Genomic DNA, 27,628 nt, shown 5'->3' on the forward strand with positions numbered 1-27,628 from the left:
GGGGAAATTCTAGCATGAAATCACAAACTCACTGGGTGACTTTGAGCTATCTGCTGTCTCTTAGCCTCCCGCATAGGATAGTTATAAGTACTGACGGGGGGGGGGGTGTCACGGAAGAACCCATAGATGCTGCCTTGATTTCCTTGGAGGACTTGTGGGGTGAAAATGGAGTGAATACATTTAATTGGCATTTCTGTGAATACATTTAATTGGCATTTCTGCAAACAAGGGAAGAATTTCACGAGCAGTATGGCAGGAATGAAAACGCACAGACAGTTGCAGAGCAAATACAGAAATAAATATCATTGTTCACATTTACAGAGTCTTACAGTTACTGTAGATTCAATATGAAGGAATAGCTTCCTTTTTATTTATCATTTGTTAATGGGGCTGCCAAAGCCACTTATCAGAAAAAGAATTTATGTACATTTTTTAAAAAATCTTCGATATAGCTTCTTCCACCCCTGCAGAGAACATTTTTATTTTACAGTTTTAAACATTCTTCTGAAAAATAAGATCATAATTACGTAGGTTAGGTGTTAATTCTTCAGCTGCATTTGGTCAGTGACTCTTAAAATGCAACCTTCCTCTAAGAGGGAATCTTCAGTACTGGTATTGATTAAATACAGTAAGTTCTAAAATTTCAAAGAAAGGATTTGCCAGTGATGCAGAATTTGGGCTGAAGCATATGGGCTGAGGCTAGCTTACCTGCAAATATTCGTTTCCTTTTTAACAGGTATGCAAAACTTAATCCAGATGGAAGGAAGAGGTGTGGGGATCAGAGCACATAAGTGAGAGAAGGGCCTTCTTGTTGGTGCATCCTGGTCTGTCCTGCATACACTCTTCTTTTTATTATTATTTATTTATTGAATTTACATACCGCCCTATACCTGGAGGTCTCTTCAGACAGTACTTCACTGATAGGGGCAGCCAATGTGGTTTTTATCAGATGTTCTAATCAAGTGCTTGCTATTTATCTTGTTAAGTATTACACTGCATTCCTAGGATGAGATCTGAATGTTAGTAAAAGGTGTTGAAGGACTCAAGGAACTTCATATGGGTAGAGGCTTCCCCACATAAATCAGTGTTTTTTAAAAAAAGACTGTACTATCGTCCATGTGATGGTGTCCCCAGAACTGATGTGTGTGTGCACTGGCAAAGACCCTCTGGGCCCCATGGAGCTGCTGGATCACATTGGATTATAAGATCTTACTGGGTTCTTTGAGGAACTCTGACAAAGGGGGTGCCTTTCCCCCTAATCTGACCAACACGGCTTTCGCTTGACCTTCTCACCCCTACTCTCCCTCTAAGAGGGCTCACCGGGTACCTGTTCGGCACATTGCGCAGGGATTGGAACAAGCTTTGCTGTTGCGCGTCTCTCTCTTGACAGTTGAAAGTGAGCGCTATGCCCACGTTGGTCTTCATAATTCTCGAGGAACCGTCAGATGTTCCGTCGAAGCACCTTCCCAGAGCTATCTCCTTGGCTGTCCTGGGATCCTGGTCTGTAACTGTGTAGATCCCATAGTTGTGACCAAGAGGGTCAAGAGGCGCCAACATGGTGTACTGACTGGAGTCGTTGTTGACTGCAACAGGAAGGTGGTTCACCAGATACTCGTGAAGTGTGCTGCTGACACTCTCCCGGAAGCAGTTCCCTTGTGGGATGATTTTCACCAGTGTCCGATCAACACGTTCCTGGTCATACAACATGCCGCTGCACTTGAATTCCAGGCATGCTGCTGAAATGTTGGGTCGCACTTGGTCACGGGTGCTACGTACATCTCTGATGCCGTACAGCAGGCCAACTGTCCGTGGGTGCGTGCCCCCCATGTTGCGAGACCTCACATTCACCTCCAGGGGCCCATTGATCCTCACCTTGACGTAGCAAGCCCTAAATTCCATCGGCTTAGGCCACCAGGCCAAGTAGTCTTCTGTCCAGTTCATGGGGTCGTCCTCATTGAAAGGAACTGTGTTGTAGTCATACCTGTCTCCCTCTACCCTGTAAAACCTGAAGTGAGCGGCGCTATGTGGAGCCACTTCGCATTCCCGAAGTTTCTCGTAGGGGTATATGGGGCCGTTGCTCTCTTCGGCGGCGTTCGGAGTGGGCTTTGCCACACTGATGCTGAAAGCAGTCTTCTTCACGTTATGATCCACGTGGTCCGTCCGCCTGTACTTCAGCTTATTGAGATACGGCTGCGGGACTCCAACAGCAGTAGGACTAAGCCTTGGAGATGAGGGGACAGCTTCAAGCTCCTCCCCCCCGAGGTTCGCCATGATGTAAGCGCTGTAGGCATCTGGGTTTTGGTCATCGCAGAAAGCGGGCACGCAAACGCCATTGGAGCCAGTGACAGCACTGTCAAAGCGGCCCCATGCTCTAGGATTGGTTGAGTAGCCTGGTGTGGGCTCCATGTTGATAACGGAAACCACCACCCCCGTAACTTGTTCACTGGGCATGTACCTTTCACTTCTGTAAGTGCGCACCTTGATATAGCACCGCCTGCTCTCTGGGACGTCAAGGTTGAAAAGCCTCCTTTCCCTTATCTCCATGTTGCCTACCAGAAATGTCCGTTCTTCTCGCTTGTTGCGCCTTCTCTGGTCAAGCTGGAAGTCTCCTTCTTCTTCCCATAAGCCTGTTTGGGGGTTCAGAGACCAGAGCTTCATTCCCTTCAGATGTTCTGGCATCCTCACCTGAGCAGAGTCTAGGTGGACTTTCACTTTCCCTGCGTTGAGGGTTTCGGCGGAGGTTTCATCCGTGAAATCCATGGAAAACATGCCATACGTCCGCAGAGGGAGAATGTCACCTTCGCCATCTACAAAGTTCAAGTCACTTTGTGCTATGACTGCGCTGGAGATGTTCCTTGGGTCCAGGAATGTCACACTGGCTTTCACCTTCCCAGCATAGAGTTCTCCGTTCTGTCTATAGAACGTATTGGGGGGAATTTCCAGTTCAGCTATTGGATTGTCCCCCTCCATAACTCCCAGAGGTATCATGCTCGTCTCTGTCGACTCCAGCGTGATGGGCGGATTCTTCCTTAACATCTTGATCTCGTGGAAGACGGTTCCACCGTTTTTGTTGAAAGGCAGCACCTTGGTTGTGTTCACAAACTTCTGAAGGCGATCGACGAACGTGAGGACCAGCCTCTCTGTGTTGGGTGGCACTTGAATGGAGAAGGTTCCCTTATAGCCAGTCATGCTCACCCTGTTATTCCCCATGTATATATGGCCAAACCTCATGGGCTCTTGTGTGTCGGAAGCCACGGCTCTTCCTCGCACCGTCACCTTGGCTTCAACGCATTTCTGACAGCTGCACCTCACATTCACTTTGATGGGAAGTGTGTACCCAGAACAGGTTAATTCCCGTGTCTCCATTCTGGAGACCCCACAGCAGTAAGTGGCAATGTCTTTGCAGCGGAGGCCGTTGTCCAACATCCCAGAGCAGGCACTGGATGGGCATCTGCCAACGTCATAGTAGAAGGAGCCTGTTGAGTTTTGGAAGCAGTCGTGTGGCAGCCGGATGAGATAGCTCTCGGGCCTTGGGTTGCAAGGAGCTTCATTCTTTGCTGTTGAAACAGATTTCATGTGTTAGTTTCTTGTGCAGCCATTTCTGTGAGAGTTCCGGGACTTTGCTTATGCAGGAATGTTGTTCAAGCCAAAAAGTGAGAGTTCTGAACCCATGTAACTAAGGGCCAAATAACACAGGATACTAACGACATGGGTTTCCATTGAGTGAAGACCTTTTCTTTGGAAAGTAGCTAGCAATGGGGGAGAGTCATCAAATTGTAACATTGGAAGGGACCCCGAGGGTCATTTAGTCCAACCCCCTGCAATGCAGGAATACGCAGCTGCAATCCATATGGGGATCAAACCTGAAACCTTGACGTTATCAGCACCGCATTCTTATCAACAGTGCTAAGCTGGTGAAATTCAATTCAGTTTGCATTTAAAGGCAAATCTGCGTAATTCACGCTTTCCAAACGATAAGCAAACCCAAACACAGCACTCCTTCAAAATTCACGCTTTTCTGAAATGTGCAGTTCTCTAGCCACATAATGTGTACAAAAAAATAATAATGCACCAGCTAGGGAAAACTCATTTGTGAAAACAGCACACCGTAACACATATATTAGGCAAATTGCATACAAAAGTGTGTGCATTAGGAAAAAGCCGCATAAAAATGATGGATTTTCATGAGGTTGTTGTTGTTTTCAAGCAAACTAATGTGGAGATGTTGGAGAATTGAGCTTAAGGTTGAGAAAATGAGAAACTGAAATCAACAGCTTCACCAATCCTTGCAAGAAGCCAAATGGCACGAGAGGTGGTGGTGATGGGGGGGGGACTTCTAACATTCTGCCATGTAATTAGCAGCCATGGGGGACCCCCAGCCTGGTTCAAAAGATTAAGACCCCCTCATACCTCCCAAACCAGGGTCCCAATCCAAGTTGGGTCCCCAATGCTGGCAATTTGTAAGAAGAGGAGGAATCCTGCACTCAAACTGTGTGATTGACATCATGTATATGGTTAAATCACCATATGTTGTCTAGACTGGTTCCTTGGACATTATAGATGGAGAGAACAGCTGGCACTATCATGAGTGCAGCTTTGCAGCCAGATTAAAAAAGTGGCACCTGCTTCAGGTCTGTTTGCCACGGGGCTCAGCTGCTGTGGTACCATAGAACTCCAACTATACATTCCAAGTTCAGCTAAGCAACAGTTTTTACCCTATGGATGCCGGGTATAAAATACAGCTGCATTTCAGATAACACTTTTCTTTAAAAAAAAAAAAAAAAGCTGGTGCATTGTGAGATGGCACTTCTTTGTATCTTGCAAAACAGTTGCCTGCTAAAAAAATTAATGGATGCCAAAAGACATTTTTTTAAAAAATCTTGTTTAGGATATGCATTTAGAAATGCACGCACTAAGATAAAATAGTGTTGTATAGATTTAAAAAAAAAAAAAACACAGCAAAAACGTGTGAAAGGGGGAATTGAACAGACTTCTGAATGAACATATGTGAAATCAACACAAACTATAGAAATCTACCCACCCTTGCTTGCCTCATGAAGGTAATTTCCGTTGCTTGAATTAATTTATCTCATAAAATTTATATACAGCGGTACCATGGTAGTCAAACAGCCGAAGCTCCTGCAGCCAATCGGAAGCTGCGCCTTGGTTTTCGAACTGTTTCAAGAGTCGAATGGACTCCTGGAACGGATTAAATTTGAGAACCAAGGTACAACTGTACTGCTTAATTGGAGCGGGGGGGGGGGCCTCCAAGCGGTCCAGTCCCACTTCCACCCTGTGGCGTGGGGGTGCACTGGAACTGCCCCACTTGCTTCCATACACTATAAGTAAGGAATAGGGAATAGGGAACCACTTCTGCCACCCTGCCCCTCCAAAAATGGTTTCTCACCTGTTAGGGAAAGTGTGGCCGCTCGGGACTTCACAGATCCTGCACCATTGCTGGTCTTGCAAGAATACTCTCCAGCTTGGTCCATTTTCAAGTTCTTTATCACCAGGTTGCTTTTGTACTTATAGAGCGAAGGGTCTAGCAAGGTTTCGTTGTGGAACCTGTAGTATTTTCAGAAAGGGAAGACTCAAGGCTTAGTATCAAAGAGATATATTTTTTCTACCTGTCTTCGCTTTTGTGGATTTTCCAGGTCTGCTGTCTTGATGATTTATCCCCTTTCCCCGAAATGAAAAGCTAATGGAAGATCTGTGATAAAAGATTATCAAATCAATAGCAGCCTCGTACTTGGCATTGCTCAGGAATTCTAAGAAACCAAAAAGATCAGTGCAGTTTTGAATGGTTCAGTCTGCCATTGTGATTCAAAATGGCGTCCAATTGCATCCAAACATAAAAAGCTGCTTCCTGATCTGAGGAACCATTGTGCAACATTTGGTTAGGGTGTCTTTAAGCGAACAATGAATAGCGAACAAACAAAACAATGTTCCAAAATATATACTAGATAAATAATGTGAAGAAATTAGCTGTATACCTCTAAGAACCAAGTGTTTGGGACAAACAAACAGGTGATGGGTTATCACCCAGACTCCTCCCTCCATCAGTTGTCACCTGTCAGCAGTCATTCCATCAGGCAGCAGATGATGTGGGAAGAGAAGGGAAGCAGGACTGATCCATCAGCACAGCAACTTCTGTTGCCTCCTCTCCCTGAACTTTTTCATCCCAGCTGGTCATCCCAGCTCATCAGATGAGTTTGCCTATCTCTTCCTCCCTCCCAATCCATTTTCCTTTTGCACTGTGTTGTGTTATTTTTAAGCCTTTTAACTGAATTGCAAGCCGCTCTGCTAGTCTTTTCTTTTTTTTTCTTTTTTGCTGAAGAGCAGGATTAAAAATTGTCATTGTCAATAAATATTGTGGTTGGTATTCAACTAGGCTTTACTCAGACTTGTTGTTGTTCAGTCGTTCAGTCTTGTCCGACTCTTCGTGACCCCATGGACCAGAGTACGCCAGGCACGCCTATCCTTCACTGCCTCTCGCAGTTTGGCCAAACTCATGTTAGTAGCTTCAAGAACACTGTCCAACCATCTCATCCTCTGTCGTCCCCTTCTCCTTGTGCCCTCCATCTTTCCCAACATCAGGGTCTTTTCTAGGGATTCTTCTCTTCTCATGAGGTGGCCAAAGTACTGGAGCCTCAACTTCAGGATCTGTCCTTCTAGTGAGTACTCAGGGCTGATTTCTTTGAGAATGGATAGGTTTGATCTTCTTGCAGTCCACGGGACTCTCAAGAGTCTCCTCCAGCACCATAATTCAAAAGCATCAATTCTACGGCGATCAGCCTTCTTTATGGTCCAGCTCTCACTTCCGTACATTACTACTGGGAAAACCATAGCTTTAACTATACGGACTTTTGTCGGCAAGGTGATGTCTTTGCTTTTTAAGATGCTGTCTAGGTTTGTCATTGCTTTTCTCCCAAGAAGCAGGCGTCTTCTGATTTCGTGACTGCTGTCACCATCTGCAGTGATCATGGAACCCAAGAAAGTGAAATCTCTCACTGCCTCCATTTCTTCCCCTTCTATTTGCCAGGAGGTGATGGGACCAGTGGCCATGATCTTAGTTTTTTTGATGTTGAGCTTCAGACCATATTTTGCGCTCTCTTCTTTCACCCTCATTAAAAGGTTCTTCAATTCTTCCTCACTTTCTGCCATCAAGGTAGTATCATCAGCATATCTGAGGTTGTTGATATTTTTTCCGGCAATCTTAATTCCAGTTGGGGATTCATCCAGTCCAGCCTTTCGCATGATGTATTCTGCATATAAGTTAAATAAGCAGGGAGACAATATACAGCCTTGTCGTACTCCTTTCCCAATTTTGAACCAATCAGTTGTTCCATATCCAGTTCTAACTGTAGCTTCTTGTCCCACATAGAGATTTCTCAGGAGGCAAATGAGGTGATCCGGCACTCCCATTTCTTTAAGAACTTGCCATAGTTTGCTGTGGTCGACACAGTCAAATGCTTTTGCATAATCAATGAAGCAGAAGTAGATGTTTTTCTGGAACTCTCTGGCTTTCTCCATAATCCAGCGCATGTTTGCAATTTGGTCTCTGGTTCCTCTGCCTCTTCGAAATCCAGCTTGCACTTCTGGGAGTTCTCGGTCCACATACTGCTTAAGCCTGCCTTGTAGAATTTTAAGCATAACCTTGCTAGCGTGTGAAATGAGTGCAATTGTGCGGTAGTTGGAGCATTCTTTGGCACTGCCCTTCTTTGGGATTGGGATGTAGACTGATCTTCTCCAATCCTCTGGCCACTGCTGAGTTTTCCAAACTTGCTGGCATATTGAGTGCAGCACCTTAACAGCATCCTCTTTTAAAATTTTAAATAGTTCAGCTGGAATATCATCACTTCCACTGGCCTTGTTGTTAGCAAGGCTTTCTAAGGCCCATTTGACTTCACTCTCCAGGATGTCTGGCTCAAGGTCAGCAACCACATTTCCTGGGGTGTATGAGACCTCCATATCTTTCTGGTATAATTCCTCTGTGTATTCTTGCCACCTCTTCTTGATGTCTTCTGCTTCTGTTAGGTCCTTTCCACTTTTGTCCTTAATTGTGGTAATCTTTGTACGAAATGTTCCTTTCATATCTCCAATTTTCTTGAATAAATCTCTGGTTTTTCCCATTCTGTTATTTTCCTCTATTTCTTTGCATTGCTCGTTTAGAAAGGCCCTCTTGTCTCTCCTTGCTATTCTTTGGAAATCTGCATTCAATTTCCTGTATCTTTCACGATCTCCTTCGCATTTTGCTTGTCTTCTCTCCCCCGCTATTTGTAAGGCCTCATTGGTCAGCCACTTTGCTTTCTTGCATTTCTTTTTCATTGGGATAGTTTTCGTTGCTGTCTCCTGTATAATGTTACGAGCCTCCATCCACAGTTCTTCAGGTACTCTATCCACCAAATCTAAATCCTTGAACCTGTTCTTCACTTCAACTGTGTATTCATAAGGAATTTGATTTAGATTGAATCTTACTGGCCCAGTGGTTTTTCCTACTTTCTTCAGTTTAAGCTGGAATTTTGCTATAAGAAGCTGATGATCTGAGCCACAGTCAGCTCCAGGTCTTGTTTTTGCTGAGTGTATAGAGCTTCTCCATCTTTGGCTGCAGAGAATATAATCAATCTGATTTCGATGTTGCCCATCTGGTGATGTCCATGTGTAGAGTCGTCTCTTGTGTTGTTGGAAAAGAGTGTTTGTGATGACCAGCTTGTTCTCTTGACAGAACTCTATTAGCCTTTGCCCTGCTTCATTTTGATCTCCAAGGCCAAACTTGCCAGTTGTTCCTTTTATCTCTTGACTTCCTACTTTAGCATTCCAATCCCCTATAATGAGAAGAACATCCTTCTTTGGTGTCATTTCTATAAGGTGTTGTAAGTCTTCATAGAATTGATCAATTTCGGTTTCTTCAGCACTGGTAGTTGGTGCATAAACTTGGATTACTGTGATGTTAAAAGGACTGCCTTGGATTCGTATCGAGATCATTCTATCATTTTTGAAGTTGCATCCCAGTACAGCTTTCGCCACTCTTTTGTTGACTATGAGGGCCACTCCATTTCTTTTACGGGATTCCTGCCCACAGTAGTAGATATGATAGTCATCCGAACTGAATTCGCCCATTCCTGTCCATTTTAGTTCACTGATGCCTAGGATGTCAATGTTTATTCTTGCCATCTCATTTTTTACCACATCCAGCTTACCAAGGTTCATGGTTCTTACATTCCAGGTTCCTATGCAATACTTTTCTTTACAGCATTGGACTTTCCTTTCGCTTCCAGGCATATCCGCAACTGAGCGTCCTTTCGGCTTTGGCCCAGCCGCTTCATCAGCTCTGGATCTACTTGTACTTGTCCTCCGCTCTTCCCCAGTAGCAAGTTGGACGCCTTCCGACCTGAGGGGCTCATCTTCCAGCGTCATATCTTTTATATGCCTGTTGTCTTTGTCCATGGAGTTTTCTTGGCAGGGATACTGGAGCGGCTTGCCAGTTCCTTCTCCAGGTGGATCACGTTTGGTCCAAACTCTCCGCTATGACCTGTCCATAGCTTGCCTGAGTAATTCAAGCCCCTTCGCCACGACAAGGCAGTGATCCATGAAGGGGCTAAACCCATTGAAATGAACTAAACTCAGACTAAACCCATTGAAATGAACAGAACTGAGTTAGGTACCTTAACTTTAGTGGTCTACTCTGATTAAATCTTGGTTGAACACCCCCCTATTTAAAGATTTGTTTATCCCAGTGCTATTAGGAGGCTCCATATGTTCTGGGCTTACAATCCCCCGCTCCTCCAAAAGCTTTCCCATCTGCAAGTTTCCACATGTGCAATTACTATTATAACTACACACGTCAGAAGCACTAGGGCGGGTAGCAGCTAATGTTGATTTTGGGACAGAAAACACCCCTCCTTTTGCAGGCTGCTTTGTGTTCCTTTAACAGCCCCAAAACCCTGTTGGGGCTTCACAACATTCAATTCCATGTAATGTAAAAGGTGCCGCTTCATGTGGCTTACATTTGCTGCTTTAGAACAAAACTAATGTCAGTGGGAGCTTAATAAAATAAAAACTGTGGCATTAGTATAATGACTTAATTATAGCTTTATGCAGTTTTTATAACCCATTACGGAACACACTTTGCCTGTGTGAACTTTAAAGGCCTTACCAAAAGTATCGGTCAGGTACCGGGTCTCCAACAGCCTGACAACAGAAAGAAACGCTTTGTCCCTCTCTCCTGGCTTTGATCTCAGGATGTGTCACCATGTACGGTTTTTCTGGGGGCAGAAAATATTCCTCACTGAGTTGGCTGGCATAGCTGGATTTACCATTTCCTGTGTTTGATCCAGACCTGGAGAACCTCCGGCCTGCCAGCCTAATTAAACCCACAAGGCCATTTCCCCCCCCCCCCAAACTGCAGCCACCTGCTCCACCCTCGATGTCATATGTGAGCTCAGGTGTGTGGCAGGTAACAAGAGCTCCCATCCCTTTGAACAGTTTGCACTGAAGTTGCTTGTTAACAGACTTTGTTTACCTGCTCTTTCCAAGTGGATGTGGACTGATGCGGAATGTCCGGAACTCTCGGGGACGATGACCAAAGCTGTTTTGTAATTTGGCTTTTTGATCTGCAAGGCGGTTTTGCCATCAAGGCACACGCCAGGAACCTGAAACTCCCCATTGCTATCAGTCACTGTCAATAGTTTTGTCGGCTTGGTTTGCAAGGAGACGGCAGCACCAACTGCAGGGCCACCACCTTGCAAGGAGACTTTGCCACGAAGCAGGTGTTCCTCGCACATGCAGGTGTCACATTCGGCATTCACGTGGCCCATGGAGCAGGTCATGTTGCAAACTGAGGGATGGAGAAAACAGCCGGTTATGACACAACACATCATTTTTTATTTGACCACATACACAGCTTGCATACAGAACACAGTACTCCCCAAAGAATGCTGGGAACTGTAGCTTGTTAAGGCTGCTTGGCATTGCAGCTCTGTGAGGGGTGAACTACAGCTCCCAAGATTTTTGGGGGACCCCATGTGCTTTAAATGTATGGTGTGTACATGGTCTTCTCTGAAACCAGCACAATTAAGGGTTGTATCCAGTGAAGTTATAGACCTCCTTAAATTTATGGATCTAAGTTAGGTGTGTCCATTAATTTCAGTAAGTCTACACTAAGTATGACTGACGTTGGAGATAACCCCAAAAGAAGGAAGAAAAGAATTATCCTAATAAACACATTTTTACATGCAGTTCTCTGACTAATGTACACATTTTTGCAAGGATTGTAAAAAGGTGTTTTACTAATGTGTTCGTTTTTACACACACTTTCCACTAATATTTGCATTTGATGCCATGAGTGCTGGAAGGAAGACTGCTGCCTGCTGCATTGCCCATTTCCACCTGGCCTAGGGGGCGGAGCCCAGACTCACCTTGAGCAGCTAAAAGAGGCTCCTGGGAGGCCAGAGGGACATTGCTGGAACAACTCTAGGGTTGGGGCAACTGGCTAAAATGTTTTTAAACGGTTCTAATTTTGGTTCCTCTGTTTTGTTTTTGTCAGATTGGTGTTGGTTAAATGTTTAGTTGGGGTTGGTGGTTATTTTAATTTGGGTATAACTGTAAACTGTTTGATATTATTGTTATATTGGTTTCTATTGATTTATTGGTTTGTTTGTTGCTCGTATAGGATATTTTGTTCTTTAATGTTTTATGTTTTGTTGTGTTTTTATATATGTTGTAAGTCACCCAGAGTGGTTGGGGAAACCCAGCCAGATGGATGGGATATAAATTTAATAACAATAACAATAGTAACATCGTTGTTGTTGTTGTTGTTGTTGTTGTTGTTGTTGTTGTTGTTGTTGTTGTTGTTGTAAACAGTCACTGGAGAACCACACTGTAAAATTCAGGCAAGTGTGAATTTTGGGTTGCTGTATTTCGGTTCTCATATTGTTTGAGAAAGTGAGAATTGGATAGATTCCCCTTTAAACGTGAACTGAATTTAATTTCCCTCCCATCCCTGGATGGAGCTGAAAGGACCACAGTCACCATCAGTCTTTCCACCAAAATCCAAAGTTAGGCAATGCCTTTGTTAGCAGTAGTGTAGTGGCAAATTCAGACGTGCAGGGTCCTTCCATGACAAACACAGCCATACCTCCTCACAGCCATGCCCCCTTCTAAGACTATACAAAATTCCGAGAATATACAATATGGCTATAATTCTACAACAATAATATTTGTTGCATTACAACAATCAGTGCAGATCTCCATTGGTAGCATTTCAGCAAGATCTATTTTCTGTGGACATAACGTGGGCAAATGATTTGGAGTCCTCCAATATATTCTTTCTGCGTGACTTATTTATGTTTCCTTGAAGGTCCATTGTATATAACAGAACTTGCATACTATTCCCTTGAAATGGAAGCACCTTGTGTTTTCAGTGTTCATAAATACTTAGCTTTGGAACGTACAGAACAATGGCTCCTAAGTGATCTTCCCACTCTCTTTCTCCAGAGTGACCCTTGGAGCCAATCCTCAGCGGCTGACTCACCTCCTTTCACTCTGATTGGTTCCAATCAGCAGAAAGGGTGGGAAGACTTCACCTCAGTGGCCAAGAAGCTCCCCTTCCGTGCCAATTGGGTGACCCCAGTATGCTGGAGGGAGGGACCCTTCTGGGAACCAGTTGCAGAAATACTGTAGCAATGGGTTTCAACCCCAGACCACAACACCTCTTGTTGGTTAGGGACCAACCAAACTCTCACAAAATTGTGACAAGCTTTTGAGTTCTCTTCATCAAGCAAGATGCTAGACAGGGCATTGTGGGGGCAAGAGTTTGAGGTGGGGGGGGGGGAATATGCAAGTACAGTTCACCCATAACACAGTCTTAGAATTTTATGGGGGCACCTGAGCAAGGAGGTCCAGGACAGCGTCGCCCTTCCTCGCTCACTTCTTTGCAGTGTGGCTCCTGAAGGCTTTCGGCGAGGCAGGTCCTGGTCCGAGTCTGGACACCATCCTGTTCACATTTTCCAGAACATTCGCTCCACGTTGACCACGAAGACCATAACATTTTGGAATCTTGAGGTAAGGAGTCTGGAAACAAGATTGTCGCTGTGTTACTGAGGTCTGGCCTCATGCGTCCAAAATAAAACAATTGGGCCCTTTCTCTTACAGTGATTTTCTTTCTTTCTTTCTTTCTTTCTTTCTTTCTTTCTTTCTTTCTTTCTTTTTAAAGAGTGCTTTTAGTGAATAATAGAAGCAGCCTTCTCTACCTCATCTTCTCGAGTATATCTTGGCCATAAACCTTCCCAAGGAAGACTACTTTCTCCTTAGCCTTATTTGGGCAAAACCTGCTGTGCAAAGACCCTCACTAGGAAATCTCCCAGTGATGCCCACCTACTTGGATGGCTTTAAAATGTGGGGGCATTTAAAGTGCAGTCAAACCAGCAATTCATGTTTTGCTAGATAGGCACATGATAGAAGCTGAAGGTCACAGAGTTTTCCTGTAAGTTTGCTAGAGAGAACTCTGTGCCTTGAGCTATACATATTTTCCTACCTGCCTGGGCACATCTGAGCTCCAATGTTCAGACACCATCTTAAGCTAGGCTAAACTATGTCTTTCTGACTGAATTACCATTTTAAGCCTGCACAAAGTCTGAACAAAGCTGCTGTATCTATTACTCTCTAACAAGTATTCGAGTGAATAAATGTTGTTTTTTACCTTTTTACAAGACTGATGTGCAATTGTTGTTTTAAGGGGGAGAAAAGGGGGAAATACTAGGACAGGTATGTCCAACAGGTAGATCGTGATCTACTGGTAGATCACTGGATGTCTGCGGTAGATCACTGGTAGATCATTGGCTCCCCACAAAGAAGCTGAACAACTGTGGTTCCCGTAAAAAAAAAGCTCAACACTTTACCTCCTCCCTGAAAAAAATTCAACAACTTTGATCCGAACCCCCCCCCATGGGCCTTCCTGCTTCCTAAAAAAAAGAAAATGCTCATCAACTTTGACCTGAACCCCAAAAAGGGGGTAGATCACTGCCAGTTTTTAACTATGAGTAGACTGCAGTCTCTTGGGAGTTGGCCACCCCTGTACTAGGAGAATCCAGTCTGCCTTAAAGCATCCTGGATTGCTTAAACTAAAAGTCTAAAACTAGCCTATCTTTGCTTCCCTCAGGGGCGTAGCAAGGGGGGGTGTAGAGGGCGGTCCTCCCCATGTTCCATAATGGAGGGGGTGACAAATTATCAAGGAACAATTACTGCCCTACTAGGGTGGTTCATAAAAAACTTTAAAAAAATATGCCTGCTCCAAAGGTCTTATCGTACTATACTAGGGTTTATATAGCTATATATGAAATTTCATGCATATCGGTTAATATCTTCAGTTACAGGTGGGTAGCCGTGTTGGTCTGCCATAGTCAAAACAAACAACCAAGAAATTATTTCCAGTAGCACCTTAGAGACCAACTAAGTTTGTTCTTGGTATGAGCTTTCGTGTGCATGCACACTTCTTCAGATATCTTATATCTGAAATTTCATATATAGCTATATAAACCCTAGTTGTTGGGAATCACAAGCGGGGAGAATGATGTTACAGCCAGTTCCTGCCTCTGGGCCTCTGGTTGGTCACTGTGAGTACAGGATGTTGGACTACATGGATGTCTAGCCTGATCCAGTCACCAGGCCCTTCTTATCTGGTGAGCACTTACCTCTGGGGCACAGGAAACGCACGGCATAATTCAAGCATGTTTGCCCTGCAGGCTGCTCCTTGTTCAGGCACCAGAATCCCTCCTGGGCATTGGAGTGAACCACCTGGCCTGTGCTGGCGGCAGGGATCCAGTCTGTCGTTCGGGCTTCGACGCGGATGGGCCTGGGACACAACCTGTCCCGATAGTAGAAGCGGATGGCATCTGTGCGCTCATAATCCCCATTGCCTCCAGGGTGGTCAATGTTAAACCAAGTTGTCCATCTCACATTGCCTGGATAACAGAGAAGGATGCAGGGTGCCTCTCACATACCTGGAGACCTTCTTGTCTTCCATCAGTTCTATTGTTTATAATTAACAAACCCTCTAGCTTAGCATGAGTATTAAGATGGAAAATATGATTTGGAAAAGACACTGATGGGAGGGCCATAGCTAAGTGTTGAGACATCTGCTTTGCAGGCAGAAGCTCCTCATCCTTGGTTGAGTTCCTTGCATCTCCAGGTATGTCTCCTGGGAATGTCTTCTGCTTGAGGCCCTGGTAACCGCCAGTCAGTGTAGATAATGTGGAGCCAGATGGACCTATAGTCTCTTAAATGAGGTTCCTTATGAAACAGCCTTGCAGGATCTCATCTAACTCCAAAAATCTGTTTTTAGCTAGTATGTATATAATTCAGCTCTATTTTAATTTGTCCCCTCCTTATCTTCACCCCTTTGATTGGTTAACTGTCTACTGAGCTTTCATTTTCTATTTTCTTATCCAATGTAAACTGGAAAGTTTACAGGGAAGGGCTCAGTGTTAGAGCATCTGCTTTGCATGCAGAAGGTCCCAGGTTCCATTCCTGACCTCTCCAGATAGGGCTGGGAATGTCCTCTGCCTGAAATCCTGGAGAACCACTGCTAGTCAGTGCAGATAATACTCAGCTAGATGGACCAATGATCAAGCTTCGTAAGGCAGCTTGCTCGGTTCCTCCACTTGCTCTTAGACATAGTCAGAATCACTTTACACAGTGAAAGTGGTGTTGCATACTGACTAAGAGACTGATCTATGGATCAGAAAGTCCCTGGTTTGAACCTCACTTGTGCCATAGACCCTGTTGGTAAGCCACTCTCTTTCACTCTCTGCCCCGCAATCCTCAATTTTTATTTATATAGCATTTGATTTACTTAAAAAACAAACAAAAAACCACAACCTCGCAGCAGTTTACAAAAAGAATAAAACAATGAATTTACCCGTAAAACACAGTTAAAAACAACAATTTAAAACCTCTGAAAACAGTGTTTCCCAAACTTGGGTCTCCAGCTGTTTTTGGACTACAATCCCCATTATCCCTTGCTAGCAAGACCAGTGGTCAGGAATGATGGGAAGTGTAGTCCAAAAGCAGCTGGAGATCCAAGTTTGGGAAACACTACTCTAAAAATAAGTAACATCAACAATAAGCTAAAAACCAGATTAAAGCATATCAACATTACAGTGGTACCTTCGGTTACGAACTTAATTCGTACCGGAGGTCCATTCTTAAGCCGAAACCATTCTTAACATGAGGCGTGCTTTCACTAATGGGGCCTCCCGCTGCTGCTGCTGCGCCACCAGCGTGCGACTTCTGCTCACATCCTGGGGCAAAGTTCGAAACAAGGGGCATCTACTTCCAGGTTAGTGGAGCTCGTTATCCGAAGCATTCGTAAGGCGGACAGTACGTAACACAAGGTTCCACTGTACACATATCTGGAAAGGCTTGCCTAATTAAAAATGTGTTAGCAGGCATCAAAAAGAGCACAGTGATGGTACCTGCCAGATGTCAATAGGCAGGGAGTTCCAACTTTCTCAGTGCTGGGAAATGAGAGCAATTACCATGGCTAACCTTTAACCTATGCTCAAAAAGCTAACCAACGCTTTTTGTAGCTACTGAATGCTCAACTAGGTGGGCTTTGGGCATGATCTAGAAAGGCTCCCTTCCTGTTCTCAGGAGGAATAAATGGACCAGAGTCTGCCACTGCTCCTTACACCAGTCCGACATATACTGCCTGAGGAGGCTGCCTTCTCTGCCTATTGGCAGGACCGGCCTTGAAATGGGCTGCGGTTCTATGTTTGACTTTTGCTGTCCAGCAAACGCAGCCAGGCCGATTCTCTTTTGCTGCTCGCCAAAAATGGTTCAGCAGTGGCAGGACTTACTTAGTATGTTTTCCATTACTGAAGAAAGTCGTGGAGACAAACTGGTTGGATCTGTTGTAAATTAAATCATTCTTTTTTATATATATATAAAAAGGAATGGCAAAGTCCGAGACATCCTCCCTCTTTCCTAAAACAAAACTACTAGAGATGGGAAATGACTTACTGTCTGGACCGCGTTTGATCAGAGGGCTGTACAGTTTCTGTCCTGGCTTGATCCTGCTGACTGATTGCTTTAGAACTCGCTCGCCTTAGGGAGAGAAAAGTCAGGAGAAAAACATAATCAAACCAGCTGGAGAAAATAACATATTGAAGTGATAACAGTAGCATAAATTCTATTATGCTGTGGGTTAAACCACTGAGCCTAGGGCTTGCCAATCAGAAGGCCGGTGGTTCGAACCCCCACTATGGGGTGAGCTCCCGTTGCTCGGTCCCAGCTCCTGCCAACCTAGCAGTTCGAAAGCAAGTCAAAGTGCAAGTAGATAAATAGGTACCGCTCTAGCGGGAAGGTAAACAGCGTTTCCGTGCGCTGCTCTGGTTCGCCAGAAGCGGCTTAGTCATGCTGGCCACATGACCCGGAAGCTGTACGCCAGCTCCCTTGGCCAATAAAGCGAGATGAGCGGCACAACCCCAGAGTTGTCCGCGACTGGACCTAATGGTCAGGGGTCCCTTTACCTTTACCTATTAGTTTCTACAAAATACATACTGGGAGTCCTCAATGCTCCTTGTGATGCTGGAATTTTGTAAATGCATGTCCGCTTAAATTCCTATGTGTAGAGACACTGGTTTCTCAGTGTAGGAATGGGTGAACCTTTCAATTTTGGTTTCTCAAAGTTTCTCATTTTTTCCAGCCTTAAGTTCAGGTCTCTACATTTCTACATTAGTTTGCAATTTTTTGTTTAATGTCCTGGTGAAAATTCACCAGCATTTGAATACCAATCTCTCCTAATGTACATATTTGTAGGGACTTCTGGTTTGGGCGCCATTCCTGCCAGTCGGGAGCTGAAAAGCTCCGGTCCCCTCGGGGTTTTGGGGTTACCGTACCCGTGCTACGGGCCCCCTAAAGGTTGCAGGTTTGATTCCCATATCGGAGAGCTTTATTATCCTGCATTGCAGGGGGTTGGACTAGATGACCCATGGGGTCCCTTCCAACTCTACAATGCTATGATTTTAGTATGGTTTTTCTGCTCACTATAATATATACATTATGTGCACACCCCTGCCCTAGCATGCGCATATTTGTACACATTATGTGGCTGGAGAATTACACTGCAAAACTGGGAGAAGTGCAAATTTTGGTTCACGGATTGTTTCAGCAAGTTCATGCAGGTTTCCCTTGAAATGCAACCTGAATAAAATTTCTTTCCAGCCCTACTAAGGATCCTTTGTACATGTCCATAGCTTCACATGTTCCAAAGCATCCTAAATAGCTTCTGGGACTCAGCCCTGCCTCAAACAGAGCCTTAGTCAGAGCCAAAAAGAGCCAGAAAATGACTCCCTTAATATAATGGCATCAGCGCACAGGCTTCTTTATAGACAACATGGAAATGGTTTTTTGGGGGTGGGGGGATCCCTGCCTGAAAGTGCTCACTGTCTCGGATCTCAATTTTTGATGCTCATGTTACTCTCTAAACAGAAGGGGAAACAACAGGATATGGGGGAAATGGAGAGAAATATTTGACCAGGGGTCAGCAAGGTTTATCTTTTCTGGGCTGGATCGGTCCCACGGAGATCCCTCCGTGGGCCGGATTGTGTGCGCATGTGAGTGATTTTTGGCGTCTGCACATGCGCAGATGCAGTTTTTGGCGCAGCGGAAGCGAGTCCCTGCACCGCGCTATGTCAGCACAGTACACAAGCAGGCAACTCAGTTTGGGGGCGGCTCGTGGGCCGGTCAAACGACCTACGTGGGCCACTTCCGGCCCATGGGCCTTAGGTTGCTGTCCCCTACTCTAAACTCAACTAGCCATTTAGATTCAATTTAATATTTAAATGTTTTTCTATTCTGTACTAACCAAAAGTGGCTAATGACACAAAACAGCGGAAGTACAGTGGTACCTTGGTAGCCGAACAGCTTGGCTCCTGGTTAAATTGGCTCCCGAACGCCACAAACCTGGAAGTAAGTGTTCCTGTTTGAGAACATTTTTCGGAAGCCGAACGTCCGATGCCACTTCCGATTGACTGCAGGAAGCTCCTGCTGTCAATCAGAAGCCACGCCTTGGTTTTTGAATGGTTTCGAGAGTCGAACGGACTCCTGGAATGGATTACATTTGAGAACCAAGGTATCACTGTGCGATCTAAGATATTAAAACGAAATGTTCTATATAGTCATATCGATAACAATAATATATTCCAGCTGCTGCTGCTCTTCCTGTCCTCCGCACAGCAGTCTCTGAGATGCCATCCCAGATCCTTCAAAGGACCACCCCAAAGTGTTGTCCTCCCATGACCTCCACCCAGAGGCAGCACCTGCCCCCCCCCCCGGCACCAGGACTTCACATTTGTGGTGTTCTTCTGGCCCTTCCAGGCCCTGCCTGGCTTGCAAAGGTGACACTCTGCAGGTGCCAGGGTGGAAAGATTGCCCTATCCCCTGCCCCAATTCTGCTGCTATCTCTGTTGGTAGAAGAAGCCTTGTTGGCCACAGTGCTGGGCAGCCTCACAGCTGTAACAACAGCTGCCAAGTGAGCTCTCTGCATCCCTGCACACACACACCCAATAGATGTGCGTGCAAAAGAGAGACGAGGGGGTGCATGTGAGCATTTGGCAACGTGGTCCAAGAGCAAGATTGTATAGTCTGCTGCAGACCTTTTCCCATTTTTTGTGCACTATACAAGACATTAGGCATTAAGGAGAGGAAGGGAAACAACTCCCAGACTCTAAAAGGAAGCCAGATGACGATTTGAATGAAAATGAAAAATCCAGAAAGTTAGGAGAGGAAATGACTGGCTGATACAAACTCCCTTTGTGGTTCTGCAGGCTCTGCTTGCTTGTCGCTGCACAGACTTGGCTGAAGCTAAACTCCCCTTCTAATTCCTTCCTGTGGAGGTAGAGCATGGCTTGTTGGCCAAACCCCTGGCACTGCTTGCCTTTAACTGCAAGGAAGGATGCAATCCCATTGCCAGCACTGAAGAAAGGGCTTCAGAGCAGTGTGGTGTAGTGGTTAGGGTCATGGGACTTGTGAGACCAGAGGCCAAATCCTCCATCAGCCACAAAGCTTGCTGAGTGACCTTGGGCCAGCCACTATCTCTTCTCTTTGCCTAGCCTACCTCACAGGGTTCTTGGGAGGGTAAAATGGAGAAGGAGGAGAACCACCTTGAGCTCCTTGGAGGAAAGATGAGGTAAAAATGTGATTTGAAAATAATATCATAGATGACCTATTTACTGAGTGTTCATCCTGATTTGATTACACAATAGGCTTTCTTGATTACTCAGAGGGTTACACAATAGTGTGAAATGCATCTCACACAATTGTTATTATCATCATTTATTAGATTTAGATACCGTCTTCATCACAAGATCTTAGGGCGGTTCACAAGATTAAAAGTACAAGGTAAAAGCACAATTAATAGTTAAAACAAAGACAACAAAATAATACTCCCTTCCCATGAACACATTTAAAAGGCTGATGTTAGTCAGACAAAGGCCTGGTTGAACAGGAGCTTTTTTGCCTGTCACCTAAAGATATATAATGAAGGCACCAGATGAATACACTGCCCTTGCATAGCAATGAACCTGAAGTCCCATCTGCATTGTATGTTGAAAGCAATATAACAGTCATGTCTTGTCCCAAAGTGTTCTGGGAGCTGTAGTTTGTTAAGGGTGCCGGGAGTTGTTAAGAGACACCCCCTATTCCCCTCACAGAGCCACAATTCCCAGAGTTCGCTGGGAAGAGGGATTGCTAAAAAAAACCAATGGGGGAATTGTAGCCAACAGCACCCTGAACAAACTGCAACTCCCAGGATTCTTTTGGGAAAGCCACGGCGATTTAAAGTGCTGTCAACGCACAATGTAGATGGGACCTCTGGTTCATTGCTATGCGGGGGGGGGGGGGCAGCGCCTCTGTGCGAGATGTATTTTCAAAAGAACAAATGTTTGCGGTGCCTGTCATTGGTGTAGTGGCTCATTTTATGGCAGCCGACCCAGCCTGTGGGGCAAGAGAGCAGCTGGTTTGGGGATTGGAAACAAAAGGTTTTGTGTCTGTTCCCTGTCAAATTCAGTTTCCACTCGAGTGTGCCAAGCGGCAGCTGTCTGCGCGGGCTGTTGAGCAGAACCTCTTGCAGAGCTGAAACCACGGCTAACCCGCCTCCCCCCCCCCCCTGAATGCATCCTCTGCTGAGGAAGGCAAGCAAGGTTGTTGGGGCAGGAAGGGGAGGCCAGAAATTCAGCACACGGAGAAGCAATCGCCCTGTCCTATTCCAGGCACAACTCCATCAAGGCCGGTCCTACTGTTAGGCAAAGTGAGGCAACTGCCTTAGGCCGCAGATCTGGGGGTGGGGGCAGCTTTCCTAACCCACCCACCACAGCCATTCCCAAGGGGAAGGCGGGTGTGTGTAAGCAAAAGACAAAGCAAAAGACAAGCAAATCTGTCCGTTTGGGTTTCTCACATTCTCATTTTCCCCCCAGTCTTGAGTTCCGTTCTCTCCACATCAGTTTTTTGGTTGGTAGATTTAAATCCTCATGGGTAAGTCACAGGGATGTCAACTTGAATTTTTTGGGGGGCAGGCAGGTAAGCCCTGCTCTGAATAATCAATCACAAGATGAGGAACACGCCAATGGTACCAAGTAGTATGGGAAACAGCCCTACTAGAAAAATTAACCAGCAACCTAAAACTAGCACGAGGACAAACAGAAGAAGACACCTTCACCCCCGTATGGTTCCCATTCGTCACACACACAGCCCAACAAGACAACGACAAAAATCTACCGACAGCATACAAATCAATATGGCTAACCTGATCCAAAACACCCACCCACCCCACTCACACAGGAAACCAAAGATCACCACAGCCAACCACAAAGGAACAATCACACCATACGCCATTCGCGACCTCTCACCGCCAAAGAAACACAAGCAAGCAACAAAGAACCAACACGAATGACGCTGACACGAAATCCTACATATATTAAGGAAAATAAAAGCACCATCTCCCCACCCCACCCTCCCCCACCACACCCACCTCCTTCCCTCTTCTCTCCCCAATGTCTCAACAACCAAAACTGATCTGTAAAAATGTTATATGGAAAAAAAATGAGAGACATTACACACACTTCTGTAAACCAAGAAAATCTTTAATAAAAAAGGAAAAAAAGATGAGGAACACGCACACCATTTGAATGGCAAATGCCCCCCCCCGGCCCCCACTAATATTATATGAGGTGGGTGAAGGGACCATGGCTCCTATGATCTCTCAGCCTAACCTACCTCACAGGGTTGCTGTGAGATACAAATGGAGATGCCGAGAACCATGTGTGCTTGAGCTCCTTAGGTGGCATATAAATGTGACAAGTAAGTAAGTATGTAAATAAATGAAGTATAAAGAAATTGAATGTGAAAACAATTTAACAGTGTCCCCCCCTTACATTTAGGCTGTGCATACACAATACATTTAAAGCCCCCCCTCAAAGAACCCCAGGAACTGTAATTTGCTAAGGGTACTGGGAATTATAGATCCGTGAGGGGCAAACCACACTTCCCAGGATTCCTTGAGGCTTTAAATGTATGTTGAGGTGTACCTTTGATTGGTCTGCACTCCACAGCCTTCCCAGGTTTTTCCTGAAAATCCCATGGCATCCTGGGCTGGGAATTCCTACTCCCTGCTGGGCGCCTTTTTTGTTCTCGAGTAACACACTTACTTTTTCACTTTTGAAGAAATCCCTGATGAATTTTGTTTTAAGGTAAAAGGAAGGACTTTCCTTAAAAGCAAGGTCTGCAAGCACACCAATTTCTGACCCTTGGCAAACAAGTCTCCCTGGCTTCCTGTGCATCAGTTTGCCCCATGAGGCAACTCTTCCCTTGGGGCTTTTTCAGATCAAGAAGCAGAGGCAGCCAGGGAGGCTGCAAAGAGAGAAATGTGAGAGAAATGTTTACTGGGAAGAAAAACACATGCCATCTTTGGCCACCTGCAGGGCCAGGCCACCTTGCCACTTGAGGCAAAACAGAAAATGGCACCTCTGCCGCTGCTTCCTCCTGAGCTTCCTCCGCCCCCCCCACCCTCCGCCGCACTTCCATCGCTGCCTTAGGCAACTGGAGATGGCCTGGGGAAGCCCAGGCATGCTGAAGGAGGTGGGGCAGATACAGGAAGGAGCAAGCTGGGTAGCAGCAAAGGAGACAGAGAGCAACATGCTCCTTGGGGGCTGGATCTGCCACAACTCCCAGCCGTCCCCAGGCTGCTGCCTGAGGTGACTGCCTCACGAGCCTCATGGGCAGGTCAGCCTGGTCACCCGGATACATTAAAGTAAGCTATATACTTCACAGCCACCAAAGTTATAAAGGAATTCTCAAATGCCCTGCGAATGAGATGCAAAAAAACCAGAAGCACCGTTCCTTCAGGAAATTAGAGAGCAAGTTTTGGCCCAGTGCAATTCTCAGTGTGGACCCTTAGTCTGACCCAACAGAGCTTTTTCTGATGGTCCTACCCGGGCATGCAAAAGCTGCATGAAGAAGACCTTTCTTAGACCTGGATAGCTAAAGCAAAACAAAACCAAACCAAAAAAAACAAATTTTCATCTGTGAACCTTACCGAAAATTCCTGCCACTCCAAGAAGGATGAAGGAAGTCAGGAGGCATCGCTGTGTTGCAGCCATCCTCCAGGGTAGAACTGGTTCCTCGCAAGGAGCTGAATCCCAATCAGACTGGATGCATTCAGGTGGTGTCTCTGGTTTCAGCGGACGTTTAATCTTCCTGCATGGAACAACTGGGGAAGAAGGAGGACATGTCTATCAATAGGAACCTGACCAAGGGTGCCTTGAGACTTTGCAGGGATCTTCTTGGCCACTGCAAAAACAGGAGGCTGGACTAGATAGGCCATTGGCCCGATCCAACATGCCCTTCTTACGTTCTGACAAAGTTAATAGATGTGATTAATTTGGGTGAATTCATGTCAGTGGGCTCTACTCTGATCAGAATTTAGTTGGATACAGCTGTGACGGGTAAATGCCCCGGAAAGCGTGGGATGAATGGAAGGATTAACGGGAAGACATATAAACACTCCACCCACAAATTAGGATGAACGGAGGGTGATTGCTGCATGTTGTATAACCGCCCCCACCCCTAAACAAATTATAGTGAATGCTCAATAAAGACCAAAGTCTAACCTCCATGTAAGCTTTGTGTAAGCAAATTTGAATGAATGCTCAATAAGCAGGGCTTCTAATGGAGCGCCTGAAAGAAAAACACCCATGCCCTCTTAGACTGTTCTCTTGGGACAGTGACATCATCACCAGAGAGGGTCTGTTCCCTGAGCATCTTGGCCGGGGAGGATGCAGCAGACTGCACATTTAGGAAGTTGGCTCTCCCTGCTCTAACTTATTGGAAAATCGAGTGGATGTTTCCCCTCTCCGCCCCCAGCCCCGAAACTCCTGGCATAACTCCTCAAGTATAACAAGAGGGAAGCATGCAGCAGAGACAGTATTCATATCTGCCTATCCACTTAAGCGTCCACACTAAATCTGTTCTGCAGATGATGGCTTCTTGCAATCTCATTGGAGGCCCCCTTTTAAAAGGATTAAACGCCCCCAGAACCGAAATCATTCAAGAATGCTGAAATAACCGAGCTTGGCCACGGCATATCCATCCTGTAACACAATCCTCCCTCCTGAGATTGGAACATCCTCCGAGACATATGCTAAGAAAAATAAAGATCCTTGTTATAGCCAGTTTCGCTCGCAAATCAGATAGGAATGTAGCCAGAAATGATGAGGATGTGAAATCTTCTGAAGTGTAAACCCTTTCCCCAGGGCCCTCAGACACAGATGTGTACATGCACATGTTATATGTTTTGATTTGCACTGGGAGAATGGACAAATTATTTTACAAGTTTCTAGTCCTGTTGGTGTTGGGATTTTTTAAAAAAATAAAATGTCTTTTACTAAGTACTGAATCCTCTTCCACCCAAACAGAATTTGAGATTATCCAAGCAGCTAGGCAAGGAAGGAATCTAGCAGGAACTGAATTCCTAACCCCCAGCCACCAAGATTCCTACTGAAACTCCACTGTGGAGACAAAACAAAATAAAACAAAAAAAATCCTTCCAGTAGCACCTTAGAGACCAACTAAGTTTGTTCTTGGTATGAGCTTTTGTGTGCACGCACACTTCTTCAGATACACCACTTCAGATACACTCTCCACTGTGGAGAGTTTCACTCAGCACTGCCCATATGTCTTCAAGCCTATCATGATGTTCACAAGGTCTAGAAACTTTGATATTTTAAAACTGACATTAGGAGTTTTAATACCGTGTCTAATGTCATGTCAGGAGTTGTGTGCATTTGCAGGGAATCTCTTTGCAGAATGCAAACTGTCCTGGTGGAATCCTTGCAGCAGGCAACACGTTAAGATTAGGTTTGTAATAAAAACCTTGCTCAAATCCGACCTTTGGTCAGATTTTCAAAAAATCAATTCCAAAATTAGAAATACTTTTAGGTTTTATATTTGAAATTGGAATCAGAAGAAATTTAGGCTACAGTATAACAAAGTTAAGTGAAGAGAGGATAAAAGAAGTTGAGATGTAGAATTTGATGTTTTGTTTGATAAGAATAAGATTTAAGATTTAAGATATGTTGATTATAATTGTAAGATTAAGATTAGATGTAAGAAAGTAGATTTTACAATGTTACAAAGTTACTAAAGAAGATTAGAAATGAACGCAAAAGAGAGGGTGTGAGGAAGTCCCAAGTTTAGGATTATAAAGAGGATAAGGATGAGTAAATAAGTGCTTTGTTTGTGTGTATTTTGTGTAGTTTTTTGTAGTGTATGTATTTGTATTTTGTGTATGTTTATTATCAAAATCCAATAAATTCTTATTAATAAAAAAAAGAAATACGTTTTAGGGGCACTTTGGAAAATGCTGCTCGTTGTTTGTTTATTTATCTGTTTAAAAGATCTCTATCTCACTCTTCATTAAAATAATCCCAGAACAGTGTGCAATATAATCAAAAGTCTATAAACCAGCAAAATGTTTAAAAATCATTTGGAGGAGTCCAGGTTAGAGACAGCTGAGCTAAAGCATCCTCACTGACAACACAAGTCACAAAATACCTCAGACATAGAACTGTCTCAAAGGAAACGGAACATTACAAACTTCTTGATGTTCTTAACTCTTGTAAATAAGCTTAAACGGATTGATAAACATTCCCATTAACTTTCCAGCATCACCATGTGATTAGGGCTGGGTGAATGCATCAATTTCACCTTTGTCTCAGTTTCTCATTTTCTTGATTTTAAGTACAGTTCTGCACATTTCCACGTCCTCATGAAATTCATCAGTGTTTTTGCAAAGCAATTTTCTCTGATATAATGCATTGTTGTGTGTTATTTTCACTAGCGCAGTTATATGCACACTTTACCTCAGTCTACGTATTTTTGTACACATTACTCGGCTTGAGGACAACATTGCAAATTTCAGAGAAGAGCAAATTTCAAAGGATGCCCGTGTTTCCATTCTCGCATTGTTTCGGAAAGAGTGAATTAGGTAGGTTTGCCTTTAAACAAGCATAAATTTGAATTTCTCCGCCACCATCCCTACATGTGTCACCCTGTGTTTTTTAGAAATCTTGAAATAGAACATCATCTATAATTGGGAACACTTCCAGACAACCTAAGCATTCATCTTGATTTGTTTGCACTAAGTTTGTGGGAAGGTTACATGACTTTGTGTCAAGCAATTGTCATCCCATAACATTCCAATGCATTTCACCATCACTTTGGGGGCAGAGCAGGTTTCGTTACGCAAGAGCTCTGGATCAGCTTTAACTGCAACCACCCGAATTTGCTGGTATGTGATTAAATCTCACCCAAAACTAGTGGCAGCCTGGAAGGGCCCACGGTTTTGTTTTGTTGCAAACAGATGAAATGGAGGAGAATGTGCTATTGCAATTGTCTCCCACACATCTCCTTCACATCTCTCTGAAGTAAATATGTTTGGGGGGAATCCATCTGAAGTCTAAAGAAGGTCTGCCCAAGATGTAAACAAAACAGAGTTTAGATGGTTAAAAGAAAAAGTGTTTTTCTTTCTTTCTTTCTTTCTTTCTTTCTTTCTTTCTTTCTTTCTTTCTTTCTTTCTTCTTTTTCAAAACTCTTGTTCACATTTGCCAATACATTTCATTTTAATGCAATTAAATAAAGCCTGGTTTATTTATTTATTTTACAGGGGAGAGGGAATCATCCATTCCAAGCAAAGCAAAAGGACTTCATATCCATCCATTTCTCCACCAGATGGGAAGCTCTTCGTGCTGCCTGGATCACGGCGGTGGCTCCTTATTGAACATCTTTTAAAATTAACGCTTCCCTCCTTTTTCAAATTCTGAATGCTGAGTGATAGCTGGAGAAAAACCGGGAGGAATTTATCCAAGTCCTGAATTCTCTGACTTAATGGTGTGAATAAATTAGGGGCAACCTGTGCTAAATCGCAGGTTCTGTCCTGGCTGGCATGGTCCCTTCACCTTTCCCAGTCGTTGCATCGTGATGAACCTGCCTTGCAAATCCACTGTTTTCACACTGCAGAACAATTTGTCCTCTGCTCCTCTGACACGACTGCCTCTTACAAGCTTCTAACTTAACC

General features: G+C 44.6%; 1 protein-coding gene across 1 annotated transcript; it reads right to left on the reverse strand.

Moving 5' to 3' along the window:
• Window positions 1–281: 281 nt before the first annotated feature.
• On the reverse strand, window positions 282–23,682 carry CILP (cartilage intermediate layer protein). The gene is made up of 8 exons (XM_033167177.1): window positions 23,591–23,682; window positions 17,020–17,103; window positions 14,691–14,960; window positions 12,886–13,071; window positions 10,523–10,837; window positions 10,157–10,265; window positions 5,408–5,565; window positions 282–3,557 (listed from the first exon to the last, which is right to left on the reverse strand). The coding sequence occupies exons 1-8, from the start codon at window positions 23,652–23,654 to the stop codon at window positions 1,210–1,212; spliced, it is 3,534 nt and encodes a 1,177-aa protein (XP_033023068.1). The 5' UTR covers window positions 23,655–23,682; the 3' UTR covers window positions 282–1,209.
• Between the last annotated feature and the right edge of the window lie 3,946 nt (window positions 23,683–27,628).

This window comes from Lacerta agilis, chromosome 13 (assembly GCF_009819535.1).
Source record: "Lacerta agilis isolate rLacAgi1 chromosome 13, rLacAgi1.pri, whole genome shotgun sequence".
NCBI lineage: Eukaryota > Metazoa > Chordata > Lepidosauria > Squamata > Lacertidae > Lacerta > Lacerta agilis.